Below are 16,428 nucleotides of genomic sequence, written 5' to 3' on the forward strand. Positions count from 1 at the left end.
CTGGCCTCAAACTCAGAGATTCACTTGTCTTAGCCTCCCAAGTGCTGGGATTACAGGCATGCACCATCATGCCCGGCTTCTAGAGACCACATCAAGACTCTCCTCTCTCTCTCCTCTCCCCCATCCCCCTTCTCTAAATAAAGACATTTCTAAAATAAGACATGAGTTAAAGCTTACTCAAATGGTAAAAATACTTGGAATAGACTGAGAACAAAAAATGTCTCATCTGTGGATGTAGCTCAAGCAGCGCTTAGTGGGATGTGGATAGCATGGCCTATACTAGAAACACTGAAGTCATGTAACTAGGCTCCTTCCCAAGGAACGGTAAGCATTTACAGAACCAATTCCAGAAAATATTCAAGAATGACATAATAGGTTAGCATAATACAATTTCTAGCCTGCATTAGAAAGAGGCTTTCCTAATCACATTGAACAGAATCCACATACTAAAAATCCTTAGGGTTTTCCAGGGAACAATCAAGCTTGGTCACTGTCAAAATCAGAGACAAAACAATATACCATCTTTGGCTTTATATTTTAATCATTTTTGTTCCACTTTGGGGGAAGAAATTAGAAAACTGCATTTCATCTATGATTCTACTTAATCCTTCCTTCAAAGGACATTCTCCCAAAGTTACTCTTTATAGTTGAGGCATCAATTTTAAGTTGATAGCACACACTTTCAGAGGCTGATTTAAGAAGCAGCCGCGGCTGAGACCTAAGCCAATCAGGCTCTTGCTTTAGTCTTCCATCTCAGCTATCTGAAGATGTCATAGCTGGGAGTATTTCATAAAAGTGTTCACCCAGTTATGAGGGTAAATCTATGTGTTCGTATGAAGTGATACATACCATTAGGAGGACTGCTGACTTCTAGAATAACTTGAGTGGTATTCAGAGGGTAATTTCTACTTGACAGGTCAGTTCTGTACAATTTCTGAACCCAGTGAAGTGGCTGAAGTAAGTATTAAACTAACTAATAATTGTGTATGTATGATTATATTCATCTACATGCATACACAAAGCTGACCATGAACATGACCAGAGTGTATAGCAATAAGTGTGGCTAGATGGAAGTGATGAACATGAGAACCTGTCAACCATATCAATTATATTACAGAAACAGAAGAAGTTACCGTCTTGTTATCATGAACATATCTGTTTTATTGATCATGACATGGGTAAAATACTTGTATTTTGCAAATCTTCCATTTTCTATGACCTATAAAAAAGAATAAGACAACTGATATATTCCATTTTATGATAAAAACATTTCTTAATAGAGGCAATTATTTAACATAATATAGAAAGTATACACCACAAAATGTAATTAAATATACATAAATTATTGTTTGCTTCCTTTGTAAAGTTTTATCACACTAATTTATTTGAGGTTACACAAATACAGCAATGGAAATCTTAAGTGCGGCTTTTAGAAGACGTTAGTTAATAGGTTCAAACTCAATCTAACAGGTATTACAGTATCATAGATACATTATCTTTGAATCCTATTACATTTGTATGAAAACATTTAACTATAAATAATTAAACAAAGGAATTACTAGGAAGAGACAGGTGCCTATCTGCTTTTCCAAACATGATTTTCTATGCCAGTCTCAGAAATGGTTAAAAAAAAAAAAAAATGAAGCAGAGTTTCGGGATAAACTCAAAGCCTACTAACAATGTATAAGTTCACATTCACCACTGTTAAAACACTATAATATTGTCTGCCAACACTCCTTTGCTCCAGAAAATACAAGTATAACCATACATATAGTTATTATTTGTTTCAACATCATTTGTTTAGGATTCAAGTACCTTGGCTCTTTAATATACAAAGTAGGCCAGACTGTTTTAAAGGCAAGCAATGTGTTTGTAACTAAAAATACTAAAAAAAAAAAAAAAAAATGTGTAAGAATTTAGGCATGTTAGGAGCCACTATGAATTCCAAGAGGTTTTAAATTAATAGGTTAGAATATTGAGCTCCATGAAGCTACATTTTAAAAAAAGATTATTTGGTTTAGAAAAAAAAGGTGTAACTTCCTAAACATCTTGGTACAAAAGACTAAGGGAAGAATCTTCATGTTAACTGACAGCAATAGGAAACAAGATGCCAAGCAGCAGGGTGAGATCTACAAGTACCTGGCATGCAGGTTTTTAGCTATGGGATATAAAATATGAAAGAATATTTATTCTCTAATTTATAGAACAGTTAAACACAAAGTGAAAAAAGAGGCATAGCCACAGACTGAGAAGAAATTGGTAAGGATTGTTACATAATCTGTAAACTACTAAGTATATTTGAAAATATAGGTGAAATAGATAAACAAATATAAACTAAAAGAAAGCATCAAATTTTACAGAGAAGGGGTAAAAATTATTTTCAGATAGCAATGTATTTGAAAAACATAGTAACTATTTCCCAATGAAAGAAAAAAAATCCCTTTCATAGTGGTAAAGAAAAGATAAATAACCTAGGTGGTGGTGGCGCACACCTTTAATCCTAGCACTCAGGCAGAGGCAGACAGATCACTGTAAGTTCAAGGCCAGCCTGGTCTACAAAGTGAGTCCAGGACAGCCAAGGCTACAGAGAAACCTTGCCTCAAAAAACCAAAAAAAAAAAAAAAAAAAAGGAGGAAAAAAGATAATTTATTGTTGATTTATAAATACTATGTACAACCTATGTGATAAAGCTACAAAACCCTGAGACCAAGCCTCAAAGCCTGACCTCAAAATCCCAATTCTCCCGTCTTGGTTTTGCAAATGCAGGTGTGTACTACCAAGCAGTAGATTATACTTTACTGATGAAAACTTTCGAAAATGAAAACCCCTGCTTTATCCTTGGATGAATGTTATTCATTTTGTGGTCCTCCATGCACCGACTGCCCTCCCTTTACTCATTCTTCCCCTGTCCTCTTTCTCTGGGCTTGGGGGAAGTATTGACAGCAGCAGCAGTGGTTCTCTTTTAATTTTACAGTCTCCAATTTGCTTTTATTTGAAATAAATAAGTTTAGTTGATGTTTTTGTGTTCATGGCCAAATTCTGAAACCAGGAATGCAAATACTGATTTCCTTTACACCACTATTATAAATGTCAAAAGCCTACACAGCTTACTAATAACCATCAAACCACATAAAAGCCAACGTTCAACTCCCAGTTCCCAGCTTCTATGTCAGTATCAAAACAGGGTACTGCAGTTGAACCTTTCATAGTTTTTCACTTAAGACCAAATCATTCTATGCTGTGCCTGGTTAAGTTAAACCAATTTCAATAGTCACAATAGAGTCTGGTATAAGTAAGTTTCAAATCTTTTACAAATGTAATTGGTACAATATTCTCTGTAATTCATCCTCAATTTTATATGCAACACTGGAAAAGCAAATGGGCATTCTGGTCATATGTTCTGAAACACAATAAACTGTGCCTCTACTATTACAGTTGCTATGTTTTCATACACAAAGATAGTCACTGTGCAGCATAACTCTACAGGTGTCTCCCCTATCAACATGTGAAACTGAGTAAGAGCAACATAAGCAGAATCTAAAACTCTGAAACTACTGTGACAGAAGCTTAGGAGAGATGTTGTAAGATGTTATAGTCTAGAAATACACATTTGGTCATGCTTTCCTGGCTCATTATTTGACTCTGTAAATATATTCTATATGAAGATTTATGCTTTTCTAAACACAACCAAAAACCCCACAGACTTTGACACAAATGTTATTGTTCATCCAACACAATCTTTCCTTTATACATGAAGAAACTGAGAAGCAGGTGTTTCCCCCTCCATGATTATGTAGTAAGATTACAGCCAAATGACTAGCTTGGGATTAACTGCAAAAATGGCTCAGAACACTGGCTTTCTGCACTTTGAGTGCACTTTTCCCACTTTGCCTGGCCCTTCTTACATTTCAGTCACACTTTCCCTAGTCTACTGTAAGAATGTCTTTGATAATCCTGGGGGAAGACAGTTACTGAGGCAGGCTGAAGCAACTAAAGGTAGGTAATATTTTAGACCAAAGGTCACAATCCTACATCTTTTTATTCTAAAAAGATGCTAGTTTTGAAATTTTCCACTACAACAATTTCAGATTAAAATAAAAAACGAGGACAATAAAGGTTATAGGCGTCAACAGTGTTTGGCTGAAGTATCAAGGGCTTAACCACCACTAGTACCTTAGGACATATGTAGTGTAGTGCTAAATTAAAAAGCAATTCTGCCTTATTATCAATTACATATCATTAGAGGACTTTTAAAAAGAGAAATGCAACTAAAATTGCACTCACTATGTATGTCAGATTCTATAGGTAAACAATTTACATGGCTATTGGTAAAAAGTTCTGAATTTGGAAAAAGACAAGTTCCTATGCTACTTTACTAAAAACAAATGGATAAATCTAAACCTGATTAAAATATGAACAAAGTACATGATTTTTGTAGAACAGTGTTTCATAATTGTACGAGGCTTGTGTTTTGTTTTTTAAATACAGCAACATGTGAGCCAAGAGTGGGGGCACATGCCTCTAAATTCCAAACTTGGGAACATGGGAGGCAGAGGCAATCAGATCTGTGAGTTTGAGTCCAGCCTGGTCTACACAGTACTGAGTTCCAGGATAGCAAGAGCTACTAGAGAGACCCTGTCTCAAGGAACCTAAATGTAGGCATAGGTTACTGTGTAATCCAAATGCTGATTTTTTTTTTTTTATCCTCACCCACATCATATCTGGTTGCCATTCCTATTCTGAGAATCATATATCTCAATGTTATGAAAACACTGATCTCCAATTGTCCCCTCATACACCAATAAATCACTGAGCAGGGGAGAGAATAGGGCTGAACTTACTGGCAGCCAGGGGAGGCGAGAAAGAGCACAGCAGGGAAAGTGACAAAGTGCAAGTATTTCTGGTATGTACAATGAGAGAAAAGCAAGTTAGCTTAGAGGGTTAAGAATAGATTAATAACTGCACAGTTCCTGTGCTGTGAAGCTTAATGTTAATATAAGAGTCTCTACTATTTGTGTGATAGCACAACAGCAGCAATAAAAATAAGATAGTAACATGTGGAAGTAAAATTAAAGTGAGCCAAGTGGTACACATCTGTAATACCAGGACCTAACAGGATGACGCAGGCTAGCCTCAGTTTCCTCACAAGTTCTTTATAGCAAGACTGTCCAAGGAAAGAGAGGGAAATGTGGGAGAGAAAAGAACAGGGAGAAAGAGATAGGCAACTGAAAATTGTGCTGAAAGAATTTTATCTTTAGAGAAAACTAGAGTATTACAATTATTAAACATTTAAAGTTTTACTAAGTCACTTTAACTTGAAACTTAAGTCCACGATTAAATAAGAAAGTATCAGCCAGCCTTTGTAATGAACTATGGTATGAACAAGGACCTCAAAGTTCAGAGCTTTCTTATACAATGAACAGAAAGGCAAGTCAGTTAAAATGTCCAATTTTCTTTGTTACTACGTTTGAAGGGGAAATATTTTATCCCTCATACTCATGTCTTCCTCCTATGCTATGAGCTATCCTGTGAGCCGAAGCATAGGCTATGGTGACAACTTAGGTAGGAATGCTGAGTATAAGTCTTTTATATAAAATCAAGTGAAGAAGTTAAATCTCAAGATACATGAACTGGTAGCCCAGAAAAAGCAAAGAATTATGCTCATGAAATAGCTAAATGCACCACTCCTTGTGGACTACCAGCCCACCCAATACATTCCAGAAGCACAGTGTGTAGATGAAAAATAATGAAGTGTAGTTACAAAAGTTTCATTAAAGCATTTCAAGGAGTATTTACTTATTCCTCCTATATGTACTTGAAATAACAATAGCATTTCTTTTACAATACTATACAATTAGAAACAGTCCAAATGAGTTTGTTTTTATTTTAAGCAATTAGTATGTAGAAATTATCATGGTATTATAACTATTCTACTAACCTTGAAAGGAAAGAAAAAAGATGAGATTTAATGATGCTTTTATCCTGGCAAATAGGAGACAAATGAGGAATACATAGTTTATTAATGGTGGTCAAGAGATAGCAAAAATTGGTATTCATCTGGAATAATAAAAATACAACAGTTCTTATTAGGCACACTGATAATCACCACACCCACCACCTTACTTGTTTTAATCCTAACAGCAATACCAAGATAAGTGACACTAAAATGATCTACTTTGCAGTGTGGAACAGAGGCCATGTAGGCATAACAAGAGATGGAAATTAGCAAAATGAAAGGTTAAAGCTAAATTAAGGTTTATTTGGCTCAGGAACCCAAGTCCTGACAGACAAGGTCTTGCTATATCCAAGTGATAATTTTTAATATCTGTGAGTTAGTACAGAACTACAGCTGACCCTCTCTATTTGTGGTTTCAGGACCCAATCATCCTTGGGAATCTAAGTATTTTTTTTAAAAATTTAACTGTAAATCAATGACATGAAAATGTTCATTGAGGTCCCTGAGGAATCTACTATTTACATTGTACTTACATGGAATTTTGAATTATAAGCAACCTGCAGATGATTTAAAATATACAGGAGAACATACTTATATTCTATGCAAATACTATGCCACTGCATGTGTATCCAGTGGTTAGGTATCTCTGAGGATTCTGGAACCAATCCTCTGTAAATACTGAGGGGCAACTATATGTATTTTACAGAATATTATAGCAGAAGCTGTGAAATCTCATTTTTGGCAATTTGCTGAGATACAGATTTATATATCCTACAAATGCTAAGAGGTCTCCTAAACAGCTTCAAAGTCCATGAAGTATGTGGGGTCATTCTCTCCTTAGATGGGTGTGTTGTACCTCTAGTCTGTTGAGCCTTGCACGTTAGTGAACAGGATGAGGCTGTGAAGAGCATTATGCTACAGAGGTGGCCTCTACCATGCCATGTGCTTAAGCCCTACCACTTTAATAACTAAGCCATGAGGGAAGAGCGAGACTGTGATTACTGTCTTAAACAATATGACCCCCATACATCCCAAAAAAAACAAAACCCTAAGATACAAGTATTAGAGATTTAATGAAGACAAATGAATATACAGTTTTAAAACTGTGTATTGTTTATAGTTTCACACGAACCACAACTCCAGAAAATTCCAATTATATATGTGTAACATCTTATTTTGTTTGTGCAATTTTAAAATTCAGAGTATCCTGGCAACCTATCCCAGAAAATTTAATTTCACAAGCTATATCTATCCTTTCATCCTTGTATTCTAACACTGCAACTACCCTAGAGATCTGATGATTGTTACTATCTCAGAGTTGGATACTACAAACACATCTAAGTGTATATTTCTCTATAGTGCTTTGCAAAGAGTCCTGTGTGGTGGTAGATGGTTATCTACTACCTAAAATTATCATAAGTGACTAAGATATCAGTATCATTGGACTCTTACAGACTCAACTGAGAAACAAACAAAAAAGGTATTTCTTTTAACATGACAATTTTTTAGATGAATAAGAGGCCCACAATTTTGTATGAAAATTATTTCACTTAGCAAACAAAAAATACCTTTCATAATACTAGTCAGTTCTCTGACAACCAGTGTGGTGGTCTCTCTGTTCTCAGTGGGCTTTCCTAATGTGAGAACCTGTCTGTTCACAGAAATTGGGAAACAAAGAGCAGAGTTCTACCAAATAAAACAGTGGATCATGGTTGTAAGCCTGAAATTTTGCACAATTAGCTTAATTAGGGCTGAATAGTTTCTAAACTAGTACCTCCTTGATTTAAAAAAAGGAGGGTAAAGTTCAAATTGAACCTTATTTGAGCTTAACATTAAAGGGCTTATAAAAATGTTAATATGCACTGAATTTTATTGTAATATATTTACCCATTCTTATTATATTTATAAGTGTAACAGCTATAGTGGTAACAAAATTTTAAAAAGACTTAGAAGTCAAATAGTCTTACTCTATTTCCTAGGTTTAAAAGGGTAATTAATGTTAATAAAGTATCAATTATAATGAACCAAAAAAATAAAAAATAAGGAACCTTCCCTAACACAGAGCCATCACTGCAGAAGACACAAATTAACTTCAAAGTCTTGTTTAGAAAGTACTTTTTACATAATACCAGACAGTTCTAGGTGGTGGCCCACCTATCAGAAACAAACGTAGTGGGATTTCCACAATCACTTGGTGTGGAGAGTCTATAGAGTAGTGCCCTTGCCCTCAGCTCTGCTTCCTCTGAGGCACTATAAGTTCTAGTTTGCTTATACATAAAAGAATAAGTCTTCACTTTTCTCCTTCCATTCAGACTTCTCTTTCTGGAGACGGACAGTTAAGAGTGGCACTGAGTAAGCCTTGTCTCCTACTTCTTGTCCACTTACTCGAAACTTTAGATGAAGCCAGAAGAAGAGTGTCCAGTACTACTCTGGTGGTCTGACTGCTATTTTTAAGCCCTTTCTTCCAGATTAACTGTACTTCTGAAGTAAAAGCAAAGGCCATGGCGCTGAAGGTAGTTTTCCTCCAATGGCTGTTAAGGCAGGGTTTGAAGCTAATTAAGCTCCTGTAATTTCTGAAAGACAAGACATACAACAAACAAGAACAGCCCCTCTCCTACAACTTACACAGTAGTAACTATCAGAACTCTGTGAAGAATTAAAAAATAATATGGGTGAAATTAAAAACACATGAAATGGCATAGGCTGGATTATCATCTTGGGACAACTCAGCTCTCAATGTTTCCATTCCATGGAATTATGGGCTGTATGCACCCATGCACTCTCACATTTACAGGCCAGATTTAATTTTTAAGGGGAAGACATTTTTTAGAACAAGAAATCTCAAAAGGTGAAAATACACTCAATGAAAAAGGGAAACTTCTACGTCAGCCATTTCTGTCCCTAAGACTTAAGTATAAACATCTTACATGTGGAAATTATTTTGAGTAGAATTTTTTAATATTTAGAAATTAATAATTCTGTTTATAAAAATTTATAATATAAAAATAAAATAGGAATTCATGTATCTGACTTCTAATTGTATAAATTAAAAGTGTTAAAAAGAAAATTACCCATTAGTGGTAAGAAAACACAAAATAATAACAATTATTATTATGATTATTATTTTGCCAATTCTTACTTTAAAAGTTGTTTGTGTATAATGGGAAAATGGGGGGGGGGAGGGAAGAATGGGAGGATACAAGGGATGGGATAAACATTGAGATGTAACAAGAATAAATTAATAAAAAAATTTTTTTAAAAAGTTGTTTGTGTGAGATGGGTTTACATAGTGTTTGGGGGAGGGGCACATGCCATGGTGTATGTGAAGATCAGAAGACAATGCACAAGTATTGCTTTCATCTTTCTGTCTTGGTTAAGATGGGTCCGTTCTCTATCCTGTGAGCCAGGCTATGCTTGTGCTATTATATCAAGTTTTGTTTTTTGAGGCAAGGTTTCTCTGTGTAACAGACCTGGCTGTCCTGGACTCACTTTTGTAGACCAGGCTGGCCTCGAACTCACAGTGATCTGCCGGCCTCTGCCTCCCATGTGCTGGGATTAAAGGCATGCGCCACCACGCCTGACTCTGTATCGAGCTTTTATGTGGGTTCTGGAGGTCTGCACTCAGGTTGTCAGGCTTGTGCAATCAGCCCCTTTCCACTGAGCGATCTTCCTATCCCCTACTTTTCTTTAATGAACAAATACATTTTAACAATATTGAAAGTATAAGTTTTGAAAGTTTTCATATCAGCTATAAAACACAATTTTATATCAGAACCAATGTTGTTGAAGTCACTCAGTGCATTAGAGGACACAGAAAAACCTATTAATCTAATTGAATCTACCTACCTGCCTGCCTGGTATTTTCTGAGACAAGAGCTCATTCTGTAGTCCAGACGTGGCTTGAATTCAGAGCACTCTTCCTGCCTCAGCCTCTCAAGTGTTGGGATTAGAAGTTTTACACATTTTACCTAGCTAGCATCTCTAAGACTATTAATTCACAGAACTTCCAAGTTTTATTGAATACATTAAAAAACGGTAGACAAAGTAGATAACAGATTACTGATAAATGACAACTTATGAAATATTCTCAATGAAGACAAATTCTATCTACTTATCTTAATCTCTGATTTTAAAAAACACAATACATATTATTTTGTCTGGCTAAAATGTTGAGTGTTATCGTATATATAGGAAAATCTTATATCCTCAAGAAATTACCTAATTTATAGTGATCCTTTGTTGTTATGTATATAATATATATGGACTACAATATCTTTGGGTTCAATTTCCTATAATGCTTTCTACTCATTGAACTTAAATTATGTGTACATGTTTTCAACTAATCATTGTTTATTACAAAGAAGCAAGGTGAGAAAAATGAATAACACAGACATCTTTTACTAAATTAATGTCTGTACTTGATAGTATTTTACTTAAACCTCTTAGGCCTTTGATATTTGGAGGCTATGATGAATTAATTTGTACAGAAATCTATAACAAAAACTAAGGCTTGAAAAAGACCCAGTAAGAGGTGGCCTGTTATGACACTCTCCCCATCAGTATAGCCAAGTTTAATGTGGAATTTTACCATAGGATCTAAGCCAGACAACACAGCAATGACAAGAATGTTCTTCAGTGTATTGACTTTGAGATATAAATACAATACAGTATTTTTCATAACGAGTATGAAATGCCACAGTCAAAAGACATCTACAAAGTTCCAGTTTGTACAATTTATATCATCATTTTAAAACTGAAACCAAGTATTGCATCAATGAAAAATATTTTTAAAAAGCTAAAGTCTGCTTACTTGTTTTCATGTGTGCCTGCCTATGTGTTTCTGTATAGGCAGGGGTACATTTGTAAAGTTCCAAGGACACCATGTGGGTTGTGGATATCAAACTCTGGTCATCGGGCTTGGCAGCGAGCACCCTCACTAAGCCATCTTAGCAGGTGGAAGGCTAACATTTGTGAGAATCTGATTAAATTGAGATCTAGTTTGGTTTCTTGGTTCAAAAAGGATATTAAAATTAATGTTATTCTGGATTTCTATTCATCTTACTATAACATGAGTGTTAACTGATTCCATTTAAAGGTTCTTAGAAACTTAATCAATCACACACACACACACACATACACACACACATGGTTCTGATGTATATAATTTCAAGATTTTTCATTTTGTGAGTTTTCAGTATGCTATTCAAGTGCCAGGGAAACACAACTGAGAATAAAGTATTTCCAGTGTTAATCACTCAGGGAAGAGAGATTATTCCTATTTTATTCACATAAGCAAAGTTCATGCAGAGATTTAGAATATAAAGTTAAACTATATAAAAGTACAGTGTTACAAAGTAAGTTTTCAAATACTGCTTTTTTATAGACTTTCCTATTAGACAAAAACCACTAAAATTTGCTTATTATGCAGTCATAAATAAATAAACTATTTACCTATAAGGTAAATGTGAACTTTTTCTATCCTTTAGGTAGGTGCAGAGCAATAAAATACTTGTCTCTCCAGTTCTACACTTCCAACCAAGATGACAATAGTATAAAACAGAGCAATTTTCAGGGTTAAACTTGTCTCTGATAAAAACAATGCTTTAAAAAAAAGTAACACTGGAAAACCAATTAGTATTAGTAGTTAAAGAGACTTGAAAAGTTTTCACTGTGGCAGAAAAACAGAAAGGGCAATTATACTGCTAGGGACATACTATACTCTTAAGGGCTAAATTAAAGAATGAGGAACCCTAAGAACATATCAATAAAGCTTACAGGCAACTGTGATATTGTTTTCAATCTTACTGTTGAAGCGATTTTAAATATATGTGATTCTAGCTTTAATTTTCTTTTAATTAAAATGCCAAATAACCATGATATTTTCTAGATAAATTCTTAATCAGTAAAGAGAATCTCCATGAAATTTAGACCACAGAAATAAGTATCACAGATTGACCACGGGAAAACTCAATGTCTTGCAAACCAAGAGTTTGGTACTTTCTCTCTGAGGAAGGACTGTGCTCGTAAACCTCCAAGGCCAGAAACAAGACATTTTTGCACTTTTCCTCCTTCATGCATACAAAGCATGGCAACTGTGTTCTTCCAGCTAGCTCTGAGCAGAAGAGGCACCTCTGTGATGTTGGCCATGGGTTATAAGCAGTACGTGTATGACAGATTCAGTGTGATAGCATAGCTATTATTTTACAGTCGCTATTTTAATTTTAAGAGCATTATTGTATTAAAAAATTTCTTTGCCAATTGCTTGTTTTTAGGTCTAGCTATATGCACCCCTAGTTGTTACGAATTTCCAAAGGGCCTATCTGTCCTCTGCTGTTGTAGGGTGGTCATACTCAAAGAACGTAGGAGATAATTGTTTATAGGGATGAAAACTTGCTAAGTGCAAGAGTTAGATACACAAATCAAATCGCGAGTTGAAAAACTCAAAAATATTAATCAAATTATCACCTAAAACCTAAAGTAAGCTCAATATAAGAAAAGTGTTTAGTGTACATTAAATATTCCTTTATTATTTTACTTACCAAAAAATTTAGTAGTCATAAGTGACTATGTATTACAACTATGAATAATAGGTCGCCCTTTTAGGGCATTTGAGTTTTGCTGTTTTGAGCATATCTAATATACTAGCAAAGTAGGACAATAGAAATACACTTATCTGTTTGAAATTAAAAACAAAAAACAACAACAAAACCCAGTGCTTAAGGTTTGCTTGTAAAACTCAGAGACAAAGATACTCTTTCTTCATAACATTAAAAAATGCCTAAAAACAGTCTAAATTTATAATTTACTACACAAATTCTATTACTTTGAATTAATTTATAATGTTCCAATAGGATATGGATATGTAAGCTAGCTAATAAATATGACTAATCAACTTCGTTAACTGTTTTAGAAGTGTACAAGAAAATAAGTAATAATAAAATAACTATTAAAGACTTCAGAATATATGTATAACTAATCTATGACAAATCATGAATTTTTATATAATAGTTTAACTTAAATGATTCTGGAATAGAAAAAAATCCACACAGCTTCAAGTAATGAAAGTTTATTATGAAAAGAAATTTGACAAAAATATCTTTAAGTGCTAAGTACATATAAAACATTGAATGGTATTCCTAGTCTTTCTCCTACCCACTCTTTTTCCTTTAAACAATGGTATTATATTACAGCCCAGAAATTCACATAACATTTTTATTTTTAAATAAGTGTTTTGCTAACAAATATGCAGATGATTTAGAGTAGAGGTCATGAACATTAGAACAATATTTAAGTCTAATGTCAGGTCCTAACAACAACTGTGGGTTACAAAGCTAGAATAAATAAAAGCACATTTACAATATATGATACACTCTATACTTTGACTGATAAGTACATTTTCCTGTGTGTAAATAAAGTAATTATTTTTGCCTTACCCTGACGGTCAGAAAAACATTTTATAAGGAAACAGTGCTTAACTTCCCTAAAAATGGACATATGGGTGTAATGTTAGCAGTTATACAAAGATTCCAAGTGAAATGATAAGAAGCATATGAACTTTAACACTTAAGCTCTGACTAAGACTCCTCCTCCTCCTCCTCCTCACTACTGTAACTGTGAGTCATAATCCATTCCCTGTAGGCCTGAATTTTCTGTAAGCATGGCAAAGGAAAAAGAAGCATAAAGGTTAGTTAAGTATGAAAAACTGGAGGGAAAACATGTTAAAATTATGAAATGTTTGGTGTTATAGTAATTTTAAAGCAGAGTTTTCATCTGTGATTCAGCTGTGGATATAATACTTTTAACTTAAAGAGCCTAAAGGTAATTCCCATATACACACTCACGTCACACACGGTTCCATGTATCAATAAGGTGTTCTAGGAATATAGTGATTATTCTACGTCTTTGTAAGTCACTAACTGGCTACTAGGAAGCACTTAAATAACACCCTGGTTTTTAGATAGAATGGCATAAAATAAATGTTTTTATATTTTTAACTATTATGTATGAATATATGTAATTTGGTCAACACAGATAACGTTCTTTTTGTAGAAAGAAACAAGTAGAAACATTAGAAAGTAGAAAGTAACAAACATTCTATAACACACTCTCAATACATCATTTAGGTGAAATCTAGGCAGATTACATTCCTATTTTTTGAGGCAGGGCCTTATTATCCCAGGCTGACCTCATGCTTGCTATGTAGTTTAAGATGACCTTGAAATTCTGATCCTCCTGCCTCCATTTCCCAACTACTGGATTACAGGCATGTACCACCAAGCCTGGCTTATGTAGTGTTCAGGATAAAACTAAGGGGTTCTTGATTGCTATAGAAGAAAAGAACTCTACCATGTTTATTTTGCATTTTATTACATCATATTTTAACAAATGTACTAAAATATAGCAATTTTTTTTAGAAAAGCACTATTACTATCAGAACAGCAACTAACTTTTTACATGTGTAAACAAACAAGGCTAACTGTAAACATACCAAGACATCTTGTAAACCTGTTAAGTATTCAAGTTACTAGTGTGTTTGACACTTGCTGAAAAACACACAAAGATGACGAAGATCATGAGATTTTATTTGCTGAGGTAGAATCTTTACCAGAGACTGGTGTACTAAAAACAATATGTCTTTAAACATGACATGTAGAAATTCAGTTTTAAATTCCAAAGAAAACAAGTAATTAAGGTGTGCAATGAACTTTCTTGACACTGAAAGCCAATTATCAATCATAAAAAAATTTGGTATAATCTGTTGCTGGATAATGAGGATAGTATATTTCTAAATTCTCCTCACTACAAATTCCTATTTTGTAGCAAATGTATTAATATAGTTCTTAAGAAATATTATTTTTAATTATGTTTTGAAAACCATTCAACTTTCAGTATAGCAAAAAATTAGTATGTCAATTTTTCTCTGAAAAGGGCAGGCAGATACTGGGTGGAAAAGCTTCAACTGGATCAGCCAGAGGTAACACCTACAGCTTCTCTGTCTTTTCAGAATAATAGACTCTCCTGGCAGAGACTGCAGAACATGTCCTTTAGGTATACCCTCCCAGGAGACTGACAACTCTATCTCCATTTGCAAGTGTTCTGGCACTTCACTAAGACTGAAAAATCAAAGTAAATGTTACTGCATTTCAATCCTATGGTTACATTTTAATATATTAAACAGAAGACACATGTAAAGTACATTTAATGCAGTAATATATACTTTACATGTAGTAGTAAAATAGTAAAATTTTAAATTTTTTATCCTGGTTATTTTAACCTTAAGAAGTTCCATGTTTCAACAGTTTATTATTGTTATGAATTATTTTCAAACCTATAAAAATACTGACTCCTTATTTTCAAATAAATGGCTTAGTACTCCACACCAAAACCACAAATACAACCTTACAATGAGATAGCCTAGGATATTAGTTGTTACTTTTACCATAACCTAAGTTTTAAAATTGAGTTACCAAGTAACAAAGTTGTCTTAACTGACAAACCATTCCAGACTGAGACTACCTATTGTCCCTCAACTTGTATTTTCTTACTAGAAAGTACTACATGAGGTGAACTGTGCATCAAATCCCACAATACTAATATGGGCATCGTCAAAGATGCTTAAGAACCAGGATGCCCTTCATTCATGAATAAATACAAAATGAAGATTATATTTAATATAAAAACTAGTAGCAGTATGAAAGACAGTACCCCCAAACAGAAACAATCTAGTTAAGCATATGCTATCAACTCTGAAGGGCAGAAAGGCACACTGGCTTTTGTGAGATCTATGATACCCAAAGCAGAACCAAGAATAGTCTATGGAAAAATTCCTGACATTCCTAATATAAGTTACCTATACACAATCTTTTCTTTAGAGTCAAAATTCTGAAACAGTTGTACAGAGTTTGTAAAACTTTAAAACTAAAATCTACTGTTGGCTTTTACTTGCAAAGTCATGCAATAACAGTTTTCATATCAAACTTTTTGATGCCTGTAAAAAAGAAAAAAAAATCTTATAGTAAATAGATGAACTTTAAAGCCTAAGTAAATAAAAGTATAAATAAAGCTGAATGGACAAATAAGAGCCCAACCTATTTTAAGCTATTGTGTGCTATTTTAAAGTACCCTAAGTCATGAGATTTGATTTTAGTTTGTAAGACTTTTCTCTACTTACCTGTAACATTTGATTTCCTGTACCATCCCGCAACCTGTAAGGTCTGATAACGCCATCTTCATTAAAAAACCGGGGAGGTCGCAGACTCTCTACTTCAAAAGTCTCTGTAGCTCTAAAAACAAAACAATGGAAATAAATTATATATAGAGATATATATGTATATATATACACACATATATAATAAACATATAACTTTTTATATACATGTATGTATATATAAAACTTAATTTAAAAATTATCAAAACCAGTATTTATGGCTTCAGGGACTATCATGAAAGAAGATATGGAAAGAATATTAGGA

General features: G+C 34.0%; 1 protein-coding gene across 1 annotated transcript in view; it reads right to left on the reverse strand.

Annotated features, from left to right (window-relative positions):
- Vps13a (vacuolar protein sorting 13 homolog A) overlaps window positions 1–16,428 on the reverse strand; it is a 175,261-nt gene that overhangs the window by 2,934 nt on the left and 155,899 nt on the right. Inside the window, exons 69-70 of the mRNA XM_051146210.1 lie at window positions 16,128–16,239; window positions 1,134–1,219 (exon numbers count right to left, since the gene is read on the reverse strand). Of these exons, the coding sequence (XP_051002167.1) occupies window positions 1,134–1,219; window positions 16,128–16,239 (198 nt within the window). The remainder of the gene's footprint in view (window positions 1–1,133; window positions 1,220–16,127; window positions 16,240–16,428) is intronic.

This window comes from Acomys russatus, chromosome 5, assembly GCF_903995435.1.
Source record: "Acomys russatus chromosome 5, mAcoRus1.1, whole genome shotgun sequence".
In the NCBI taxonomy this organism is placed as follows: domain Eukaryota; kingdom Metazoa; phylum Chordata; class Mammalia; order Rodentia; family Muridae; genus Acomys; species Acomys russatus.